This window comes from Purpureocillium lilacinum (genome assembly GCF_023168085.1).
Source record: "Purpureocillium lilacinum CBS 284.36 DNA, scaffold_2, whole genome shotgun sequence".
NCBI lineage: Eukaryota > Fungi > Ascomycota > Sordariomycetes > Hypocreales > Ophiocordycipitaceae > Purpureocillium > Purpureocillium lilacinum.
In genome coordinates this window covers 985,713-1,008,742 of record NW_027072112.1, presented here as the reverse complement: position 1 = coordinate 1,008,742, position 23,030 = coordinate 985,713, and the positions used below count along the sequence as shown (strand labels likewise).

Here is a 23,030-nt window from a genome sequence, read left to right as displayed (position 1 = left end):
GCTGCTGGCAGGCACTGTCTGGCCTTTCTCGATAGCGAACAGACATCTTCCGTTCCTGCGCCGGGATCCTATCCAATTGTCAAAATCCAGCTTCGAACACCTTCCCAGTGCTGACGTTGATCTTCGACCAGCGACCCTTGGCCATGTACTTGATGAATTGCACTGGCCAGTAGATGTGGTGCATCCACCACCACGGCCAAGGATCCCAGGCTTCGAAAGTTCCGTCTTTCCAAGTGCATATGCGGCGGATGAAGCGTTGTAACAATTGCCGGAAGGCGCCAAGTCCCATCGTACCTCGTGCTGCATTGAAAGCCGGGATAACAGCCTGTTCGACAAGATCCTGGCCAATCCAGTAAAACTTCTCCTTCCGCCGGGCATAGAGGGGCGGCGTTGCTGCTGGTGCCGTCGGATTGAGGACCGCCAGGTACTCATTAGCCATTTCTGACATGCCGCCCAGTAAAACCACTGCCGTGTGCACCCTGGGGTTGCATTCGATGGGATAGATATTGACGGTGTCGCTTTGCTTTCTGTCACTGTCGCCTCGCTTGACGAGGAAGTCGAAGCTCACATGCCCGGTCCAAGTGTCGCCCCCCGACGCCGCCATCGTCTCCGTGAATTTAAGCATCTTCCTGCTCAGCTCGGATTCTGTAGGTTCGGGCAAGGCGACATAGTGCATCAAGACCTCGGATGACGGGCACGCGACAAAGGCACGCACGCGGCCGCGCACCACCAACGCGTGCGTGCAATACTCATCGCCTCGAATGAACTCCTGCACGATGAACTCCGCACCGGGCCCAAACGGAATAGAATCTATTCGTGCGACTGTCTCCTCGACAGTTTTAAGAGGCAGAATGGGCTTCTTGAAGCGCGCGATATCATTGACGCCCTCCGGTTTGACGACGTATTGTGCGCCACCTGGGTGAAGCGACAAGCCTCCTCGCGCCGACAAGAACTCCACGAGGGAGGCCTTGTCGGTGACCGTTTGAGTATCAGGCACAAGGAGGCCCAGAGAGCGAGCAAGCTCTATGAACAGTGTCTTGCTGTCCAGCACCGCAATGTCCTCGCCACACAGTTGGACTGCCTTGGCTTTGGTGTTGCGCTCCATGTACTCTTTAGCCTGGGCATCGCGCATTGCGGCCGCCACATCAGACACGGATATCCATAGATCCACGCCTTCCTCTTTGACTATTTGCGCAAGTCGTTTGACGTAGCGGTCTCCGGCAAAGTCTTTCTCAGCATGGTGTTGCTTGACGTGTGGCTGGCTCGGTCGGGGCAAGATGTAGAACGCATCTAATGCTCTAGACACCCGTCCTGGGGACAAGTAGTTGCAATCTGCACCTATCACTCTATGGCCCTCGCGATGGAGCAGACGAGCGATTGTGAGGCCTTTGGCCATGCCAATGCCGTTCACGAGAATGGTTCTGCGTTTTGCGTCGTTGGTTCGTCCATGGTGTCGGCGGCCGGTCGCAAAAATGTGAAGTACTGAAAGTGTCGGAATGATTACCGTGCTGAGGGGCAGAAAGACCAGGCTCAGACAGAGCAGCACAAGGTTCTTGAGGAAATGGCCACTGGAGCCACCCATTTTAGCACTCAGAAGGCACCAGAAGTGCTCCAGGAATCTTCGCATTGCCAAAGCTCTGGGCGACTAAAAGTACCCGTTACAGAAGCAGAAGCGGCTGGGCCAGAACGTTCACACCGCCCTGTGTGGAGGACGTCATCGATTTCCTCCAGTCGGCATGACGCGACGACCGGTAAGAAGCCGAACATAAACACAAATAATTTTGTTCACAATTTACAGGCTCCATACGTGTAGCAGTTATTTCCACGATGTAGTGGTATGGTCATCTACATATCTACAGACTTTGGCGTGTTGAAGCTATGATCCTAGTCCTGGCCCGTTCGCCTCAAGATTCCCTACCGATACATCTGGTGATCTCAATTCCGTCCTGATTGACTTGTAAGCATCAGCCAAGTGCATGCTGCAGGGTACTTACGGGAACGCCTGTAGGCTCGAAGCTGTTGATGAGTTCGCTCTGATATACCAAGTCTGGATCGCCCCGGAGACCGTGACTCAGATGCTCGGCTCCCTGTCGTTTCTCGTACTGTTTCGAGCACTTCTCATCAAATGCATCAGCGTCGTCCGCCTTTTCTGCCCCCTGCCGTTTTTCGTCTACCGTACTCCTGACATAGCTCAGGTACGGCGGGTTCCCTGGCTTGATGACATTATCCGCAGCCAGCACGATACCTGGGCGCACTAACGACAGCTGCTCGCACAGTTTCAGATCGGGCGTGTAAGCGGGCTTGTAGTGATCCAGGAACAGAATGTCAATCGTAGTCAGTTCGCCCTCGGCATGTAATCGCCGGAGGGAGCCGTCACTAGTGCCGACAACGACACGGACAATGTCCCGGAGACCGGCAAGCTCGATCAAGCTGCTGGCCACGGCCGCGAATTCTGGGTTTCTTTCGAGACAGATGTATTGCTGACCTCCAGCACGTCGCACGGCATCGCCAAAAAGTATCGCAGAGTAGCCAACATACCCTCCCAACTCAATCTATGCTATGATGTGAATTGATGGACAGATGGCAGTTGTGCAGTGAGGATCGGAAAGGCTCATTTACCATTGTGCGAGGTCGTACTTCGGCTATCAACTCGGTAACTATAGCTCCCTTGGCTTCACCAACGTTCATGAGATACTTGCGCGTTCTTCCGAATTCGTCGATTGCTCTCAAAACGTTGACTGGTGAACCGCGGAGAAGGTTGATGTCTGGTCGGCCATAGACATAATGGAGGAGTTCAATTTCTCGCCCGTCATCAAAGAAGACTTCCTCCTGGGGAGCGTACGCCTGCTTCGAGTCAAACGTGGCCATCTTGCCGGCTGAATGTATCAACGATAACTGTTGCGACTCCAAATGCCGTCTAAAGAAAGGATATTCCCCTCAGCAACAAATCTGGTTCTTCATGGAGCATGTGCAATTCATCGGAGCATCGGCGTTGGTCTCGAGGCTTGGTTGGGGTGTTGCATATCGATGACGCGCATATCCCCTCACGGCCTGCCGTTTACACGGTTGCCGGGGAGCCATCCTCGAGCCGTTGCATCGCCCTACAGCCGGCCAGAGGGCCACGGCAATGTTCTCCCGTCTGAGATTGCGATGTTTCTGATCGGATTTGTGCTTGTGACCCTTGCGATTGGCGCGGGTTGTCTCATCGGCCAGACGAGGCGTTTAGGTACGTGGCCGGACCCCAGCATCCCAGATGGTGTGACCGATGGATGACAAGCACGTTCTGTACGATATTTCTTTTGCCTGGGTGCCTGCATATGGAAGAGCCGCCAACCTTATTGTCCCAACGCTTTCCGCCCATACCACACGCTGCTGATGCGTTCTTAATCTCTATTCTCGGACCAGTGATTCCGCACCGACCAGACATCATGAGTCACTTGTAACGGCCCGTGAACGAGGCGGTGGGGTGAACTACCCGCAACTCTAAACTGTTTACTTTTGTAAAGATCTGAAAGGAGAAAGATGTGCTATTTCGCGTCCCGTCGCGGCTTAACATATGGAGAAGGCGGGAGCGATTCTCCACACCAGCTGCTGTAGAGCTTCCTGAGTCGTAATGTCATCCACTGCTCCAACGTTTCACTGTTGACCGACATGGTCTAGGTCAAAAGGCAACGGATCAATGCGGCTTAAACCAATCCTCGAATTATCGCTTGCAAATGTCGACGTCAACGACTACACCGTAACCCCTAGCCTGCCACATTGCCTAGGCCTCTTGCGGGGAAAACTTATGTCGCCTATCGACCGGTCTGCACGCAGGCCCGCGGACACAGGTTCAAGGAATAAAACCTGTAACGTCCCAATGCAATTGCGAACGTTGAAGTAACTCCGTACCGGCTTTTACACTCCCGAGCTTGATTTCATCGATCTTTCCCAGTCTTTCTTGAGTCCACCGCTCCGTCACCATGTCGGACATGAACGCAACCGTGACCGAGGTCGCAAACGGCTTCAACGTTTGTGGCTACGAAAAGATTGAATATGACTTTGCATTCCTTGATGGAGTTTTTGACACGGCGAATCCGCAGCTTGCCAAGTGCTATCGCACCTGGGGGCGGTGCCTTGCAGTCATGGATCTCAACATCTTCACGCTTTATGGAGAGGTGATTGAGGCGTACTTCAAGAGCCACAACATTGACTTAACTATACACAAAACCATGATCGGCGAGAAAGCCAAGAGCATGGACACCCTGCTAAGCATCATCGATTCTATGAATGACTTTGGTGTTTACCGCAAGGAGCCGGTCTTGGTTGTCGGAGGAGGTCTGGTCACGGACGTAGCAGGGTGAGAACTAAGCTCACTGATTCATGTCCCCGGATCGTCGACTGACCACGCCATACGCAGCTTCGCATGCGCCGCGTATCGCCGAAACACAAACTACATCCGTGTCCCGACTACTGTCATTGGACTCATTGACGCGTCGGTGTCCATCAAAGTGGCCGTCAATTATGGCCAGTACAAGAACCGCCTGGGAGCCTACCATGCCCCCATGCATACCTTCCTGGACTTTACGTTCCTGCGAACACTCCCGACTGCTCAGATCCGCAACGGATTCGCGGAACTCATCAAGATCTCGTCCTGCGCGCACAAGGAGACGCTGGACCTGCTTGATGAACATTGCGAGGATCTCATTGGCAACGCGTTCGGCCGGTCCGACGCGTCATCCAAGGCCCTCCGCGAGGCGGCAGACAAGATCTGCAGGGCTGGCATCTTGGAGATGCTCAAGCTCGAAACTCCCAACTTGCATGAGATCATGCTGGATAGAGTCATTGCATATGGCCACACGTACGTCCTTCGTTCTTGGCGTATGTGATTTCTAGTTTTGGCTTACATGTTTTATTACAGGTGGTCTCCTCTTCATGAGCTTGTCCCTAACCCGCCACTTCGTCACGGCCATGCCATCTCCATCGACATGGCGTATTCGGCGACACTGTCCTACTTGAGAGGGCTTCTGACGGCGGAGGATCACCAGCGGCTGCTTCGACTTTTCTCCCGCGCCGGTTTGTCAATGGACCACGACCAATTCGATGGCCCCCTTCTTGAGAAGGCCACCGCCGCAATTTTGCGGACAAGAGATGGCAAGCTCCGTGCGGCTGTGCCGATCAGCCCAATGGGCGAGTGTACCTTCCTCAATGACGTCTCGCAGAAAGAGATGTTGGCGGCGCTGGAGGCGCACAAGCGGCTCATGAAGGAGTACCCACGCCACGGCGCAGGTATTGATGCCTTCGTGGATGCTGGTGACACCGGGTACACTGTCCACGGACAAGCTGTCGAGTCCACGATGCCTGAGTACACCACTGGTAATGGCGTCCGCAGCAACGGTGCGGGGGATGTTGCCTACAACCCCATCCCCTCGACGGATGCTGCGCCAACAGCCATTTTTGGAAATGACATCGACAAGAACAAAGGTCTCGCTAGTTTGGCACCCCGGCAGATTGCCGTGACAGTACAGGATGGAGCTGGCGAAAGCTGATGAGAAATGGATGCCATATTGTTTGTCCTACGGGAAACGGAACGTTGCAAGGAACATGAGTGGGATGTGCTGGCAGGCACCGCCAAGTGAGGTTGTTATGCCCAGGTGTACTTTTTACAGTACAGCAAAGTCCAGGTGGTAGTAGGTCCTTCTGGTTACGTCCAAGCCCAAGCTTGATATCACGCTGGAGTGCTTCGGGCACAACCTCAACACCAATACATGTGTTAGGGCGAAAATATTCGTTACATTTCGCCGACTCGCATCTTTTCGGGCATTACAGGTATCTTGTGCATCCATACAGCCTATTCAGGCGTACAGGTACCCGGCAAGAAACCTTTCCAAGTCTTAGATCAGTAGTGGCCAGTGCATGTACACGTGCAGGTGATGGTGGGCGCGGTATACACGCGCTTCAAACCCTGCCCTCACAGAACCAACAAAGCTCCCCAAAATGGCAGCTGCTTGCTCGAAGGATTCTATGAGTTGTGTACATGATACTGGCCCAAGTCGCGCAAGCCCAGTTTAAGGCTCGAGAAGGGATTCAACGCAGGGTTGACTACGCCACATCCATTTGATCAAACGTCGTGGTAGGTCGGGAGCAGGCAAGGAGTCTCTACCTATCATATCATCATCCAATTACTAATAGCACAAAGCGGTATCTACTCGGCAGATACATGATGTTTGACGACGCAGCCTCAATTGAGCCCGTGCCGTGTACGACTGCTGATACAACTTGCCCAATTACACGATATGAATCGCGCATGAGTAGAAGACTTAGCCTCTACGGAAGCCACGCAAACTCTTGATGCCGTTAAGTCGTTAGGACCAGCGCCACAACACCTTCCCTCTATGGGAGGTGAGTCCATGTATCCATGCCGTTCATCCCCCTTTCAACTCAGGCACCGAGTTGGTGTGTAGGATTCCGCGTGCCCTGTCAGTGATTGACAGGTCCTGTTCCGTATAAGAATCCTATCTTCCGTCTGGTCTCATCTTTGGACAGATAATATGTGTACAGGTATTTCAGGGCCAAAGAGACCAGTCAAAACAAAGCTCAGTATTCGACATCTGCTCCTGGTGCCGTGAACAAGTACCGAGAAATTGTTCGAGTTCGCAGGGTGATTAGGCCTCCAAGTTCAATGGCGCCAACGACGTCATGGGCATTGTTCCTTGCGTGCACATACCTTACGCGTGGTGCGTTCGCGGCACTCCCTGGACTACAATATGTCCCAGGAGCATACATATTTGAACCTGAGAATGGCCATGTAAGTACATCAAGAGGTGCGTCACAAACCTCCAGTATACGGGCTAATACGCTACCAGGATGTTTCTAGCTTATCGGACGAGATGGGCTCTACGCGGGTTATTCGGATGAATTTCGACTATACGCTGTTCAAGGGCGGTTCGGTACAGTTACATGATACTACAAGTGCACTCATCAAAGCAACCCAGCTTGGCAGTCTGTCGAGCATCAAGAACGTATGGCCCGTTCGAATACACCACTTACCCGAGCATGAGCAGAATACAAACGTAATTGGGGCCCTAGAGAATATACGGACACTTGGTACTCATGCCAACACCACAGAGATGGCCCCATTCTCGCCGCATGTTATGACTCAGGTCGACAAGTTACATGCCAAAGGCATCACAGGCAAAGGCGTGAAGGTTGCAATCCTTGACACCGGCGTGAGTGACTTCATTGTTTACTCTGGATCTTGTGCGGCATCTAACTGCTAAGGTTGACTACACCAATCCTGCATTGGGTGGCTGCTTTGGCAAAGGGTGCCCTATTTCATTCGGATATGACCTTGTTGGAGACAGGTACGACCCAAGCAGCCTAGATCCTACACGCCGCCCGGCCCCCGACAAAGACCCGATTGACTGCCATGGCCATGGTACGCATGTTGCCGGTATTATTGCTGCTCGAGATAACCCCTGGGGCTTCAACGGTGCCGCCCCTGGTGCCGACCTCGGCATGTATCGTGTCTTTGGCTGCGGACCCGGTGTTAGTGACGAGGTGCTCATCTCAGCAGTCAACATGGCCTTTGAGGACGGCGCAGACATCATCACTGGGTCCCTCGGCTCTCACGGCGGTTGGACCGAGAGTGCCTTGGAAACCATCTTATCCCGGGTCGTGGATCGCGGAGTTGTATGCACTTTCGCCGCCGGGAACTCGGGTGCTTTTGGCTTCTTCTCCCCCGGGGGGCCAGCAGACGGCAACGGCGTAACGTCTGTGTCCTCTTTCGAAGCCGTTAACGCATCAGTCATGCTCTACACGTCGCATTACTCTACCCACGGCGGGGAGTGGCGCGAATTTGGATTCGTGCCAGCCACTCGAGCCAACTGGAACGTGACGTTGCCGATCTACGCGACCAGCCTCAACACCAGCATCACCAACGATGCGTGCAAGCCGCTACCGGATAGTACGCCTAACTTGGGAAACAAGATTGTGCTTATTCGCATGGGCACATGCTTGCCATATCTGCAGGCGAGATATGCTGGCCAGAAGGGCGCCAACCACATCATGTTCTACAATGACGTTCCGGGGGCTTCCACGGTCTCCGTCGCTGACAGACCTTTGCCTCATGTTCGCATTGTCTCAGCAGGAATGGTTGAGCCAGAAACTGGCGAAGCATGGGTCAAGGCATTGAAGGCAGGGAGTGTCATCACCGTGAATGTCGCCAACATCAATTGAACCCGGCGAACACGACCAGATATCCCAAGACATACCCAGACATCCGAGGCGGTGGCGCTGTCAGCCCTTTCAGTTCCTTTGGCCCGACTTTTGGGATGGACTTCAAACCACAGTTCGGCGCACCTGGTGGCAACATTCTGTCTACACACTCGATTGCGAAGGGTACCATCGAAGTCATGTCTGGCACATCCCAGGCGACACCGCTCATGGCTGCGATAATTGCCCTCATTTTCGAGGTACGCGGCAAGCTCGACCCAAGGTCCCTCACAAACCTCCTTGCGGCGCACGCTGTCCCACAGCTACGGAATGACGGGTTCCGATTCTTCAAAGGGCTGGCTCCAGCGCCGCACCAGGGTGCCGGGCTTGTACAAGCATACAATACCGCCTACGCGACCAACATGCTTGAACCTTCGAGCCTGTCCTTCAACGATTCAGACCATCTCCAGCCACAGCTCACGTTCACTCTCTCCAATTACGGCAAGCTCGACGTATCATATCGCATTTCTCATGTCCCTGCAAGCACCGTGTACGTCTTCCCACGTAGGGATGATCCAGTGTGGCATCTCCCCATGTCGCTTCGGTGGGATTTTGTCGACGCAGCGGCCACGCTTGGCTTCTCCGAAGAACAGGTAGCCCTCGCACCGGGTCGCCGCAAGACGGTCTCAGTCTCTGCGAAACAGCCGACGAATGTCGACTTGGAGCGCTGCGCACTTTGGTCCGGCTACATAATTGTCAATGGTAGAGACGGTTCATCCCTGTCATTGCCGTACCAAGGCCTCGCAGGCTCCCCGCACAACAAAACCATCGTGCGCTCAGACAAGGTAATACTCTCCGACAGCGACATCTTTGATCAGCCCCGGCCACCGAAGAGCACCTTTACTCTTCCGGCGCCGGGAAGATTTAACGTCACGGACGTCTTGCCCTTGGGCTTTACTAACCTGGGGCTGGGAAGCCGCATCATCCGTGTCGACATTGTGCCCCTGACCACCTGTCCACCAAAGGGCCTCGCAATCGATGACCCAATCGGCTGCAGCAATATGAAGACAATCGGCCAGCCTGACATGTTCCTTGGAGAAGCCCAGTACTATAAATCCTGAGGCTTGCTCTTTTGGCTGTGGGCTGGGCGGCTCGACAGCGGAAAATATGCGACAAATTCCTAGTCCGCGCCTCAAGAGTCTTTGGCGACCCCAAAAACTGCCAGCACTGGGACGCGGGCGAAACCTACGGATTCTACATCAAGTACAAAAATTCGAAATAGGCGCAACGTAGCCTGTCAGGGTTTCCGTTCGAGCATGCGATCTGCCTCGAGGCAGCTCTATAGGATCGAGGCGGTAGACGAGAAGCGCAAGTATTCCACTCACTTGCCATTCTTTCATAAGTCAGGATCCAACTACTTAGTGCCCTCGGCTCCATATTCGACACGCGTTGGCGTGTGTGCGGAGACTAGTAACGTTATTACTGTCATTACGACCGGGACGAATTGAATGACCTAAGCTTACTGCTGGCGATAATTGCCCAGCAACTACAGATAGCGCGCATTGTGGATAATTTGCTACTTGTCTCACTTGGCCCTTGACTGTCGACCAGCCTGCTGCCGTTCCTGTGGACTTATTTGCTGCGTGCGCAATTGATGTAACAGGAGTTTTTAAGGAAATCCGTAACGTGCAGTCAGGTTGGGGTTACACTAGGCCACCATTACATCCAGTGGATACAATACACCTTGTCTTCAAGTGCCTGCGGTTGCATTCTCTGCGCATCACTTCTTCGTTGCCTTTTGCTGGCTTTTAATACTGTAGAGAGTCTCATAGCCTGCTCGTTGTATAGCAGTCTTTAGTTATCGCTATTAGACCGCGTCTGGTGTTCACAGCCATGGATTTGCCAACGCTCGACTTTTCCTTGTTTACCCAAGGCTCTTTGCAAGAAAGGAAGAATACCGCCAGAGCTCTGGTATCAAGTTTCAAGAACCATGGCTTTGTCAAACTTACCAACCATGGCCTGCCCGAGGACGTCGTCAAGGCATACATGAAGGCTGTGAGTGCCACCACTGGCCACCTGATGGGGAGCCAGCCAAATGTTGTGATGCTGACAATAAAAGGCTGTCGACTTTTTCGCGCTCTCAACAGACGTGAAAATGAAGATTTCCAACCCTCGCGGTCCGAACCCGCAACGCGGATTTAGCTGGGTTGGCGCGGAACAGACGTCCAAGCTGAGGCCGGAGAATCTTAACGGCCAAAAGTCGTGGGATGAATTGACCGACGCCCGCGTAAGTCTCCTCTACTTCACGTGCACCGTATATTGTTCCGGCGTAACTGACTGGTTACTCGTAGGAGCACTTTGATGCCGGTCCACCAGGCGACAAGGAGTTCCCCAATAAGTGGCCTTCGGAGAAAGAGCTGCCAGGCTTCCAGAAGCTTATGGAGGGTTGCTATACGCAATTCCAAGATATCTGCCTTGACATCATGAGAGCCATCGAGGTTGGCACCGACCTGCCAGCTGACACGCTTGTGCAAAGGTGCCAGCCGGCGTCAAGCGAGCTACGTCTCAACCATTACCCGCCGACCGACCTGCGTCAATTGGCCGAGGGCAAGGTCAAGCGAACCTGGCCGCACACAGACTTTGGCATCATCACGCTTCTGTTCCAGGACACTGTCGGCGGCTTGGAGCTGGAGGATCGGTCCCAGCCCGGCACCTTCGCACCTGTGTTGCCTGGCAATCCTGATGGTCCCACGGAAATGGTTGTGAACATCAGCGACACCTTCCAGCGCTGGACAAACAACGTCATCAAGGCTGGCGTTCACCAAGTCTCGGTGCCGCCGACAATGAAGGGACGCACGGAAGGTTTTTGCCCCGAGCGCTACTCTGGCATTTTCTTTTTCAAGGCGCATCGCGATACATCGGCTGGCCCGCTGCCTCACTTCGTCACGGAGAAGAGGCCCGCGGCATATGATGAGATCACCGCGCTCCAGTACCAGCAGCGAATGACCAAGGTGCTGTACTAGCGGGCGGTCGAGGTTGCCGGGGGCTTTAGTGGAGTCGCAGAGCGCTGGGCTGGCTCCCACAGTGTTGCATCCATGTAGAAGTTCGGCGAGGCGGCTGTTGTGAATCGCGAGATTGTATCCCAGATTACCAGATTCGTAGAAAAGGTTCGAGTTTATTGGCTTACAGCATGTCTCTCCGCAGAGCGTCCGACCCAGCAGCAAGTCTGAGACCCAGAGCGTCGGTGAGCTGCATTCTGTGACCACGGCCTCCCACGAGCAGGAAAAGACGGCTCCCTCGTCGACGCGGCCGCACCAGCTACGGATGAGGAGGAGCAACGTCTCTGAGCATCGACCAAACACTGGCTGCAGAAGAAGTCTTGTTGGACCCAGATCTTCCGCCTGAGCAGAGGGCGGCAAACACTCTGAAATAAGTAAATTCCGCGGGGGCATGACAGGTGCAATCAGCGGACCGTTCCGTGCCCAACTCCGCTCCCCCCCTGCCCGCGTCCCACTGGCAATATGCGACCAGTCATTTTGCGCTGGATTCAACGAGCGGAACAAACCCTGAAAGACCTGAACGCTAGCCTCACCGCGGCTAGAGTGCTGCAGGCGGCCAATACTGGGTCGCCGCGGAAGCGGGAAGAGTGTCAAACAGCCGTGCAGGGACATCCCAGGACAGGGCCTGGAGGCGGTGCTCGCGCGCACATGTCCCCGACGAGTTGGCAACATGGCCCCCTGATAAATTGAAATCCTGCCAGAGTGGAAACGCTGGACTGCTGGATCTCCGGATCGCAGCCGACACGCTCAACGGCCACCAAGATTCGACGATTCCGCCGACTCTGACCAGTTCCGTCGTCCGCTCGGCGCGATGTCGTGGCTCTTAGTAGCCCTGAGCGCGGCGGGCGCCTTGTTTGTGGCTCAGGCAGTCAGCTCTTTCTTGCGTCTTCGGCACATATCTGGTCCGCGGTGGGCAGCTTGGACCAATTTGTGGATGGTCTTCAACCAGCTAAATGGGCGGATGCACCTCATTCTACACGATCTGATCAAGACACATGGTAAGCATTCGCACGAACAACATGCCATACCTTATAGGCAACAGTAGCATGGCAGGCCGACGCCTTTCCCTCCCCCGCCGAGCGCCATCGAGGAAGCGACGCGGGAGTCTCGGGGCTGACTTGTCCCTACGGCAGGGCCTATTGCGAGAATCGCACCTAACTGGGTTGTATGTGGTGATCCCTCCGAGCTGCGACGTATTTGGGCAGTGCGCTCGCCATGGACGAGGTCGTGGTGGTATCGTGGCATGCGCATCGATCCCTACAGGGACAGCTCGTTTTCCACGATTGACGACACTCTGCACAACGCGATCCGTAACAAGATATCGCCCGGATATGGAGGTAAAGACGTGGACGATGTTCACCAGCTCATCGACGAGCAGGTCAAGAACCTAATCACCCTGATTGGCAACCAGCTCTCCAACAGCAGGGACGCCGGTGTCATCGACCTGGCCGAGAAAATCCAGTATTTCTCGCTCGACGTCATCTCTTCGCTCGCCTTTGGAAAGACGTTTGGGTACATGGAGCTCAACCAAGACAAGTTTGGCTACATCGAAATGGCCGGCAAGACCGTCTATATCCTCGTCTCCACCACGCTGATACCGGGAGTCATCTCCACGATACAGTCGCCGTATCTTCGCTGGTTCGTGCCCAGCGTCAAGGACATGGGCGGCATAGGTGACATCATTCGCTTCGCCGAAGATGTCGTTGCGCAGCGTTTCGGCAATAAGCCTGTTGTGAAACGGGACATGTTGGGGTCTCTGGTGGCGCACGGCCTCAGCCAGAAGGAAACTGAGTGCGAGGCCTTGGTCCAGATGATTGCCGGCTCGGACACAACTGCTACAGCTATCCGGTCGACCATCTTGTTCATCATCACGTCGCCGCATGTCTATGTTCGGCTTCAGAACGAGATCGACGCAGCAGCAAAGGAAGGGCGCATCTCATCGCCAATCACCCACGCAGAGGCCCAGGCTTTCGAATACCTGCAGGCCGTTATCCTCGAGGGACTGCGGCTCTGGCCGCCCGCGGCCGCGCTGTATCCCAAAGTTTGCAAGACGGACCAGATCGTGTGCGGCGTCACCATTCCAGCCGGCACCAACGTGGCGTGGTCGCCGTGGACCATAATGCGCAACAGGGACGTCTTCGGAGAGGATGCAGATGTTTTCCGCCCAGACCGCTGGCTGGGTTCCCACAAGACGAAGCAAATGGAACAGACCGTCATGATGGCCTTTGCTGGTGGCAGCAGGTGGGAGTGTCTTGGCAAGAACATTGCCATGATTGAGCTCAACAAAGTCTTTGTCGAGGTAAGTGCATCGTCACTCCTGGCTTGATGGCGATGCTGATGGAATGGCGCAGCTTTTCCGGCGATTTGACTTTACGCTGGTAGATCCGACGAATCCTTGGAAGTCGTTCAACGCGGGCCTGTTCACCCAGAGCGATCTCAACGTGCAAGTTGCATGGCGACCGAACCCCTCATAACGTACATGAAGCCATTGATCTCAAAGCATGAGTTTTTCAGGATGTGGCTGTCTGCACGTCAATGGAGGCAAACAGTGAGGCATAGTTCCTTTACTCTCGCTTAGTGAGAGGGTCATTGTTCATTCATGTATTGCACTGCACTCGTGCCTAAGCTTATTACTAGTTACTACGAGGTTGGTCAGACATCAGGAATAACGCGTTCCCCAATTCGCCTATTTCCTCAACGCGACAATGGGTGCAGGCCCTGTGATGCCGGGAGCATGCCATTGCTCTCACCTCCACTGATCGTTGATCGTCTCCGACGCATTACACTCCTTGCCCGTCTTTCCACTCCGATTTGGGTCGCTCTCCCACGTCACGTCGCCGTTGCGGTTCTTCTTGATGTACTTGTACTCGAAGCTCGTCTCGGACGGGATCTTGACCTTGACCGTCCAGAGAGGATCACTAGGCGTGTACTTTGACGCGTCCAGCGGGATGCCGTTGGCCGGAGACCAGTTGCTGAGCTCGGTGATGCCGCCGACCACAAAAACATCCTCACCGGGAACTGTCGTGACACGCACGTTGAAGGTGACCTCTGAGTCGCACGAAGGGGCGGGCTCGCATACTGCCGGAACGCTGTTGGCTCCGCGCTCACCCCAGGGCCGCGACATGATGCCCGCGCGACGTTCAGTCGCGCTGATGAAGGAGGCATAGGACCAGGTCAAGTCAACGGCCGACTCCGGCGCTCCCGAGTTCCTGTCAAACTGCTCCGACAATGACCCATCTGCCGGCGTGTACTTCTTGCCCACGGCGAGGAAGTCGTCGCCGTAGAGCTTGACGGCCTTGACAATCGACTTGAACTCCTTGCTGTTCTTGCCATACTTGCCAGTCTTGATGTCGGGGATGAGATCCTTGAAGAAGGGCAGCGACACGTCCGTGACGGAGACGGACCCGATGCGATTCCATTGGTAAAGCGCCGCGTAAAGCTGCTCGGCGGCGGCGTTGGTGGCCAGGTACCACGGGTTGCCATTGTAGTACACGTCCTCGGCGTATCTGCCCACGGCGACGGCCTTGCCCTGCGGGATACCCTTGTTGACCGCATAAATGGTTCGGAACGAGTCCGTCACCGCCTTGTGGTTTGCGAGTGCCCTCGCGGAGCACGGCTGGAACGTGGCGTCGGTGCAGTCCGCCTCCGGGTCGAACGTGTGGATGGATGAGATGATGGAGTTAACGTCCTTGCCAGTACGCCCATCATTGACATTGATGTTGGAGTCGATGTACCCACCAACCCAGAAGCTCTGCATGAAGCACAGCACCTTGGGCGCCGACGCAGCACAGTCATTGCACGTCTTGCCCAGCGTCTTCGCCAGGGCGGTGCCTTCGACCAGCGCGCGATGCGACGCCGACAGCGTGAAGAACGAAGACCCATTGATCTCCTCCCACAGATCATAGCCCGTCCGGTTCCAGAAACGCGTCGTATAGTCGAGGTCCTTGGCGATGACTGGCCACACCTTGTCCGCTGCCTGGCCTCGAGCACCGTTGCCGACCAGCCAGTTGGCATACAGGATGAGCGCCGTGGCGCGCAAGGCCGGACCGTCGCGCTGCGGGCGGCCCCACGAGCCGGTGAACGCTGTCAGATTGACGTTGAACTTGGGCTCACCGAGGCCGCCCGAGTCTGGGCCTCCGGAGGGGTTTGTGAGACCTTGCAGCTCGGCTTGGGCGGAGACGTAGTCGTCAATCTTGGATTTGAGCGACTTGTCGCCGTGGATGAAGCGCTCGATAAGGACCTTGAACGTCAGAGCGGCGTCTCGGCTCCATGTGTACCAGTCTATCGATGTTAGCAAAGCCACGCAGGACCGACTACTACCGTCAGGAAGGACTTACAGTCGGGGTCAGACCGGGACGGGCTGGCGACAACAACGCCCGGGGAAGCGCCCTTGGCCTTTGATCCATCGGGCCCGATGTTTGCAAGGACGCCATCGATGGAAACCTTGTTCTGCTTCTTGATGAAGTCCTCGAGCTCGGTGCAGCGGTTGCGGCGGTGCACTGATGGCGACGCCACCACGGCATCCTGCAACGCGGCGATCGCCGCAAGACTGCTCACCAGTGCCCTCAACATGATGGTTGTTGGAGAATGACGGAGTACCGGAGCTCAGCGACACCAAATGCGAACCTAGGTTGCGCTCCTCCGTTCTTCCCGCGGATCGAAGCCTTCATTTATACACTACTACGACACCCCGCGACTGCCACTCTTGGCAATTCCCCGTCAAACCCAGCGGGAAGCCTCTGCCCTGATGCCATCGTGTAAGCAATGAGGGGCCCCGCGCCGAGCCGCCGTGGCTGCCCCAGGTCTTGGGGAGCCGTCAGTGTGGAGAGGTGGACCTGGGTATCGGGCCTTCTCCAAGCCCACCTGCAGCAATTCTCGTCGGTCCGGCATGGAAGCCAGGCCAAGAGACGCGACCGTCATTAAGCAAATCGGTAGTCTGCTAGCCCAAGAGACTAAGCCCCAGGTTCTGGTATAACTTCTCCCCTGTGCGGGCTCTGTTCTATCGGGCCTACTTAGACGAGGAACGCAGCGCAGTGAGTGCTGCGCGTGGTGTTGATGCTGACCGGCTGCCTTTTTAAGCGGCGTGGGCCAATTGCCCTGCTCGAGTCGAACCAAGGCCTTTGCGGTTGACGTGCGCAGCATGTATGTGCGCACGCAAGGCACGCGTGCTTAAGCGAGGATCGTCACTTCGGACGACCAGATGATCGCCGTTGCAGTGACTGCTGCGACCAGACATTTGCCTCGATCGGGGAAAAAAGTTCGGAGCAGCTCTGCAAGGGGCATCGTTTGCCTCAGGGCGCGATTTTCACGTGCAGGTACACAATGGGAATTCACATAGAGGCACTTTCGCAATCGCTCGCAGCTCAATGGCATGTGCCAATGCGTTGCTGGATAAATAAAATGTGACGGGATGCTTCATGTTGTCTGCGATGCTCTCGACCCTTGTGTTGGAAAAACAGGGACATGTTCTCGCGGCTGTTCATGGGGACGGGCCACGATCCACGTTCGTTCGGCGCGGCTCTGCCGCGGAGAATCACTTCCGTTCCGGGTTTGCCGGAATGTTTACGCGTCATACCGTCCGTCACTGATCAAAAACCCCTGCTTCGGCTCATCCTCGCGCTGGCGAGTGACCTGTGACTCTCTGAGGCTCATGGGGCGTCGACTCTCCCATACATACAATGTAAAGACGGCCCAACATCTGTTCAATTAGGCTAAACACACGGCCTCCTAGAGAATGCGTGTTCCACAGTAATTACGCTTGCACTTTCCGCTTGGCTTAGACGACAGCTGCGCTTAATACTTCGTAGAGCGGATGGAAAACCACCAGACTGTGCGGACTACCCTGTACCTCGGGCGACCCCGATACGTGTAGCTCAACACCCACGAATTCACGCTGCAACATTGACAATCGTTGCGTTGCTTTGTGAAATTCCAAAGTTTTGAACATAAGTCATGTCACCGTAAATCACAATGAGAAAGCATGGGCCCCTCAACCGACCCAGAGGGCAGTGGCATGGGAACTAGAGGTACAACTCATGACAGCATCAAAACAACCTTAAGAGCCTCACGCTTGGTTATGAATTAGCCGCCCCCAATATTCTTCTTCCTCTCCGACGTCCATCCCCTCCCAAACAGGTATTTGATCCCTAACGCTTGCTTTTTGGGAAGATGCTGAGCGATCTGAGGCGATGCCTACACCTCGGTGCCCTCTCAACTACTGAGCCAGCGTACAACCTTCTGGCAGCCTGCCACACCTGCTCGTCGTTTCTCAAGCCAAATCTCTGGAGCAAGGCTGGCAGGCGCTCATCCTCTGTCGAGTGGGCCTGATCAAGCCAAGTAGTCATCTCCTCCGTCTGCGTCGCAAACTCGTTAAAATAGCGGCCCTGGGCCTGCGCTGCGGCGAGAAAGGCCGAGAGCAAGCGCAAACAGGCCTCTGTCACGTCGACACCCTTGTGCGGATGCCAGACTGCGTACCGGAACACGGCCTTCCAGGTCCCGGAGGACCGGTTGGGGTTGGAGGGGAGTTCGTCTTGGACTATTGAGAAGGCCAGCGGCTCTCCGTTGTCGGCCCTGCAGAGCAGTTCTTCAAGCTCCTTGAGGCTACTGCAAGCCCACAGGCGCTGCATTTGGGCGTCGAGCGCACTGTCGCGGAATCGTGGAGCGTCGTGTCGAATGGAGACCGGCGCCTGCCTCTGGACGGGAGACCTGCTGCCTTTGGCCAGCCTGCTGTGATCCGTAGTAAGCATAGATCGGCCGGTAAGCAGTGGCACCCTAGGGCAGAGGATGAGGAGGAACTGCTTTTCTAGAAGCCACACGAGGGTTGTAAGCTTCTTTGCCTCAGTGAGGTGTCCCAAGTGCTGGTAGGACGCCACAGAGACGTTGAGCTGGCATGACGAGTTCAGGTGCAGAAGGACAGCATCCTGGAGTCCTGCGAGGCACCGCATGAACAAGGGTCGCCGGGAGAGTGCTTCAGCCCGATAGAAGAATGGAGTGCGCAGCTTGAATCCATGCCACTTGTAGCCGGCTGGGGCATAGTCACTTGGCTTCGGACGGGAAGAGGGCTTCAGGAGCCACGTCGCGGCGAATTCAGTCTCCCAGACTTTCTCCATGTCCGCGGCATGTCTGCGTACGATCCTAGAATCGCAGCCATTCGCGCTGAGGACGGCCATGCAGCGGCGCATGATATCGCCGCAGGGGTCCTGCGAGCCTTTCGGGCAAGTCCACTTCTCCTGACGGGTTTGCGGTTGGGGGTTTCTGGCCGGTTCGTCGAGACTTTGAGCCACCATAAAGTGCACCTCAAAGGCAAGGGACAGGCCCCCGATGGGCGGCCGAGACTGGAAAGAGGACCCTCGCCTCATCGTGACACTAGCGGCGGCGAAAGGAGGCAGCCTGAGTCTCTGGAAATCCTGCGTTGGCAGAAATGTTTGTTGCACGTGGATGCGAAGACAATAGTTTGGGTCTACGTCAGGAGTCACCCGAGTATTATGGGAAGAGCGAGCTTATATGCGGCAAGGCGACGTCTTTCATGGTCCATGTCCAATCGGTGCGAAGTGCCCATTGTCCCAGTCGAGGAGGTCTGTTCAGACGGGGTAGATGTGATGCAGCATGAAAAGAGCACAGAACACGGCCTTTGTCCGCAACAGCCAACGTAGGTTCGGCCTTTTAGTCGGAGTTGCGCTTCAACTCGGATGGATATGGACAGACGTGTTCAATGGTCGTGTGTTGGGCATCCGCCAAACGCGCCGCGCTCGCTTGAACGGGGCTTGCAACAGCTCAGCCGAGTTGCGGAGACCACGCCCAGAGCGCGGGCGGATGATACTGGCAGCGGTGGGCATGCTGTCGTTGCTTCCAGTCACGGCTGTCATGTGTCGGGATAGGCCCTGAGCAGCAGACCTGCGACGCCGTCGGGGCACGCTGCCAGCAAGGTGCGTCCAGCTGCACGGCAGCTACGGGCCGGGAAGCACACGGACATGAAGCCGAGACCCGAACGCAGGCTGACCCGGCGTGCCATCCAATCGAAGGCGTCGAAGCGCCTGCGGTGAGAGAAGAGCGAAAAGACGGCACGGCACGCACAGTCGGGTGAGGTGGACATCGCCGTTTGCACGTCGTAGGTTGTGACTCGACGGCAGGACGGGGACGGGGGGCCGCAGTCGGGGCTGGTGGGACGGATGGCTGCCAGTGGGTGGCCAAGCAAGCCAAGCCAAGCATGACAGGGCAGGCACGGACGGCCAACAAATGGCGCCTTCCGGCTGGGCCCGCGAGGGGCAGCGAATCGTGGGAGCGACTGCCGATAAAAAAAGAGTAATGCTATTTGCAAGGCTACGTTCTGCTATTTGCAAGGCAACCCTACTGCCCGCCCTACTAAGTGAAATTTTTGACTAATCCCGTACCGCCTAGGCCGCTATACTAAATTAGTATACTAGTGCCTAGCGCCCGGCGGGCCTATAGGCCGCAGCCTCGTAGCTACCTCGTAGCTACGAGGCTACCGTAGGCTATAAGGCCTTTTAATACTATTATAAATATTATTAGTTTAACGCTATTTTATAGCCCGATTAGAGCCGCTATAGGCCTATAAAAGTATAGATCTTAGCTTATTATTAAATATAGAAGAGCCTATTAATAAAGGTATCTCTTTTATTATATCTATCGTTATACGTAACGATAACGTTAGCGATCTAATTCCGCTATTACTGCCTTTATTAGAGTTCGAGACTTACGATACCCTCTTTACTTTCCTTCGAGACTAATACCTTATTAATAATACCTTATTCGTTAAGAGCTCTATAGGTATAAGATATAAAGTTAATAGCGTTATATAATTAATATAGATCCGGTTCGTCTATAATTAGAGCCTTAAGTATACCTTAATGAGTACTAGCCTATAGAAGCCCTTAATATAAAAGATCGATTGCCCTTTCGCTATTATAGCCTTAACGATTAAGTCTTCTAGCTAGAAGTAAAAATATAAGGTCCCTAAAGGTTATAATTAATATAACTATAATAAATCTATCGATCTATTAACTTATAGCCTCTTTTACTATTATATAGTAACTTAATAAAAGAAAAAGAGGGAGCTTATAGTTAAGATTAATATATAAGCTTATAAGATAATAAATATTATCTATAATACTAACCTAGATTATAAGTTCTTTTATAATAAAAATATCTATAACGATAGATAGATTATTAAGAAGGAGTGCCTTAATAGCTTAATACTTATTTAAGCTTTTATTAAAGAGCTCGAAGAGGCTAAGATTAAGGTTAATAAGCTTCTTAATGATAAAGGCTACCTTAAGGCTATCTTCTAGACTTACCTTTAATATTATAAGATATAGAAGAAGTTCCTAGAAGTTCTTAGCCTCGATAATACTTATTATACTAACTACTTTAAAATACTATTCTTTTAAGCTATAGGCATTATAGACTAAAAGACTATTATAAATTTCGCCTTTAGCCTTATTAATAGTAAAAAAGAATATTATTTTTAATAGCTTTATAAGAGGCTTAATAAGCTTTATAAAAGCCTTACTATTATTACCTTAAAAGTTATAATAATCGATAAAGAATAAGCTTTTCGAATAGTATTTATAAAAGTCTTTCTTAATATATAGTAATAGCTATATATATACTATCTTATAGCTAACGCTTAGGCTAAAATTAACTCTCGTTAGAAGGATAAAGAAAGTAGCGATAATAACTTTAATAACGCTATTAATAATAATAATAATACTCTATTTATAGAGCTATTAGACCTTAAGCTCGACTTCGACCTTATAAGCTATAAGCGCGTATAATAAGAGGTAGAAGAGGGTATCTTAAGCTTAAATAACGAAGAATATAGCTATAAGGGTATATTTAAGGCTTTTTAAGCTATTGTTTATATTACCGATTATAATACCTTTAAAGACTTATAGAAATACCTTATCTAGACCTTTAGCTACCGCTAAGGGTATATCCTTTAATACTTATAAAATTAATATATACTATAGTATAAGTAATAAGTAAAGTACTATATTAACTATTATTATAACTTCGATTAAAGGGTTAATAGCTTAATTAAAATTACTTATATAAATATTAAATCTTATCTCGTAATAAGTATATTAAACCTTTATTACCTTTATAAAGCGCTATAGACTATAATCGAAAATAAGGCTCGCTTATATACTTAAGAGGCTACTCGATAGCTTTAAAAGTAATAGCTTTAATATACTTAATAGGCTTAGCTAAGTAAATTAAATTAATAGCTTATTTATCCCGCTATTAACCTTCTTGTTAAGTAATATTACTTTACCTTTATTACGATACTTAATTAATAAAAGCCTTAGCTATTAAAGGCTTATATAAGTAACTTTAAGCATTAATATAGCCTATCTTATAGTTATACTATCTTTACCTACCTTATTAAAGACTAACTACTTTAATGCTATTAAATTACTATTTATTAATAGCTTAAAAAGCCTTTAATTTATCTCTTTATATTATTATTAAATACTCTCTTTATATTATTATTAAATACTTTACTTTTAGGCTTATTTACTAACTATTAATAAGACTATAAAAGTAGCTACTTTAATATCTATAATCTTATTATTATAATTAATAGCTATAGCTAGCTATACCTTAATGCTATTAATAAGAAGCTTAAGATCCCTTAATACCTTAAAATCGCTAATAATAACGTTAATAACGATACTAATAATAATAACGTTAAAGCCGATTTTATATAATAAAGCTAAGCCTTAAGGTAAATATATATATAGGGCTCGTAAGAGACTTAAGGTAGAGGTAAGGGTACGGCTTAAGGCTATTAACTTAATTAGACTTTAAGCTAAGAGACCTAACCCTTAAACTTAAATATTTATTATAACCGCTTATAGTTCGAGCTTAAAGATAAGCTCTTATAGCTATTATAGGCATTATAGGCATTATAGCTAGCTTTAAAGAGCTTATAGGTATTATAGCTAGCCTTAAAGGGGTTATAGACTATAAGGGGATTATAAGGTAGCTATAGCTAGGCTTATAATAACGCTATAGCTTATAGCTAGTCTATAATATTACGAATTATATTAATAGTATTATAAACTATAATAATAGTATTATAGGCTACCTTAATAATATTATAGGCTATATCTACCTTAGCCTTATAAAACGAGGTTATCCTAGCTATATAACTATAACCTTAATTACGCTTAGAGCTTAATATAGTTAAGGGACTTAATATATAGACCTTAAAGTAAAAGAATATACCCTTAATATTATAATATTATAAAGAAACCTCGGAAATACGTTTTTTAGGCGATTTAAGCCTTACTAGCGCTATAGCTAGGGTAGACGAGGTTAAGGGCAGTAGATATAGTTAGTAGTAATAAGGGTATAGTTATAAGTACGCTAGCCGGCCTAGTAAAGGGATCTAAAACGGAATAATATATATCTAAATATAATAATATTATAGGGAAACTACGGAAATGCGTTTTTTAAGCGATTTAAGCCCTACTAGCGCTACGGCGCGGCTACTACGTTATAACTACTTAATGCAATTAAGATATCGCGACGCTTCTTGCCCGACCTATATAAATACACTAAAATTAGGTAGCGCGGGCTAGCGCCAGGGAGAGTAGGGCAGACGGTAGGGTTGCCTTGCAAATAGCAGAACGTAGCCTTACAAATAGCAATACTCTAAAAAAAAGCACGGGAAGGTGCATGGGCTGCGATGGCGTCAGCAGCCTTCCAATTGCTCAGCTGCCCGGACACCATGGGCGGGTAGGTTGACTCACA

General features: G+C 51.9%; 9 protein-coding genes across 9 annotated transcripts; 5 read left to right on the top strand and 4 right to left on the bottom strand.

Moving 5' to 3' along the window:
* Positions 1-79: 79 nt before the first annotated feature.
* Positions 80-1,582, bottom strand: PLICBS_002136 (uncharacterized protein; the record flags this gene model as incomplete). The annotated part of the gene is made up of 1 exon (XM_018321764.1): positions 80-1,582. One exon carries the CDS (start codon positions 1,580-1,582, stop codon positions 80-82), a length of 1,503 nt encoding a protein of 500 aa, XP_018179243.1.
* A 322-nt stretch (positions 1,583-1,904) lies between these two features.
* Positions 1,905-2,868, bottom strand: PLICBS_002135 (uncharacterized protein; the record flags this gene model as incomplete). The annotated part of the gene is made up of 4 exons (XM_065599961.1): positions 1,905-1,946; positions 1,995-2,460; positions 2,539-2,552; positions 2,638-2,868. 4 exons carry the CDS (start codon positions 2,866-2,868, stop codon positions 1,905-1,907), a joined length of 753 nt encoding a protein of 250 aa, XP_065456033.1.
* A 1,094-nt stretch (positions 2,869-3,962) lies between these two features.
* On the top strand, positions 3,963-5,528 carry PLICBS_002134 (uncharacterized protein; the record flags this gene model as incomplete). The annotated part of the gene is made up of 3 exons (XM_018321763.1): positions 3,963-4,339; positions 4,400-4,840; positions 4,901-5,528. 3 exons carry the CDS (start codon positions 3,963-3,965, stop codon positions 5,526-5,528), a joined length of 1,446 nt encoding a protein of 481 aa, XP_018179242.1.
* Positions 5,529-7,109: 1,581 nt separating this feature from the next.
* Positions 7,110-8,217, top strand: PLICBS_002133 (uncharacterized protein; the record flags this gene model as incomplete). The annotated part of the gene is made up of 2 exons (XM_065599960.1): positions 7,110-7,208; positions 7,261-8,217. The coding sequence occupies 2 exons, from the start codon at positions 7,110-7,112 to the stop codon at positions 8,215-8,217; spliced, it is 1,056 nt and encodes a 351-aa protein (XP_065456032.1).
* Positions 8,218-8,393: 176 nt separating this feature from the next.
* PLICBS_002132 (uncharacterized protein) lies at positions 8,394-9,314 on the top strand (the record flags this gene model as incomplete). Its single annotated transcript, XM_065599959.1, has 1 exon — positions 8,394-9,314. The coding sequence occupies one exon, from the start codon at positions 8,394-8,396 to the stop codon at positions 9,312-9,314; it is 921 nt and encodes a 306-aa protein (XP_065456031.1).
* Positions 9,315-10,086: 772 nt separating this feature from the next.
* Positions 10,087-11,216, top strand: PLICBS_002131 (uncharacterized protein; the record flags this gene model as incomplete). Its single annotated transcript, XM_018321761.1, has 3 exons — positions 10,087-10,248; positions 10,313-10,480; positions 10,545-11,216. 3 exons carry the CDS (start codon positions 10,087-10,089, stop codon positions 11,214-11,216), a joined length of 1,002 nt encoding a protein of 333 aa, XP_018179240.1.
* A 1,279-nt stretch (positions 11,217-12,495) lies between these two features.
* On the top strand, positions 12,496-13,726 carry PLICBS_002130 (uncharacterized protein; the record flags this gene model as incomplete). The annotated part of the gene is made up of 2 exons (XM_018321760.1): positions 12,496-13,551; positions 13,604-13,726. The coding sequence occupies 2 exons, from the start codon at positions 12,496-12,498 to the stop codon at positions 13,724-13,726; spliced, it is 1,179 nt and encodes a 392-aa protein (XP_018179239.1).
* Positions 13,727-13,998: 272 nt separating this feature from the next.
* On the bottom strand, positions 13,999-15,824 carry PLICBS_002129 (uncharacterized protein; the record flags this gene model as incomplete). The annotated part of the gene is made up of 2 exons (XM_018321759.1): positions 13,999-15,533; positions 15,590-15,824. The coding sequence occupies 2 exons, from the start codon at positions 15,822-15,824 to the stop codon at positions 13,999-14,001; spliced, it is 1,770 nt and encodes a 589-aa protein (XP_018179238.1).
* Positions 15,825-17,398: 1,574 nt separating this feature from the next.
* PLICBS_002128 (uncharacterized protein) lies at positions 17,399-18,610 on the bottom strand (the record flags this gene model as incomplete). Its single annotated transcript, XM_018321758.2, has 1 exon — positions 17,399-18,610. The coding sequence occupies one exon, from the start codon at positions 18,608-18,610 to the stop codon at positions 17,399-17,401; it is 1,212 nt and encodes a 403-aa protein (XP_018179237.2).
* Positions 18,611-23,030: the final 4,420 nt, after the last annotated feature.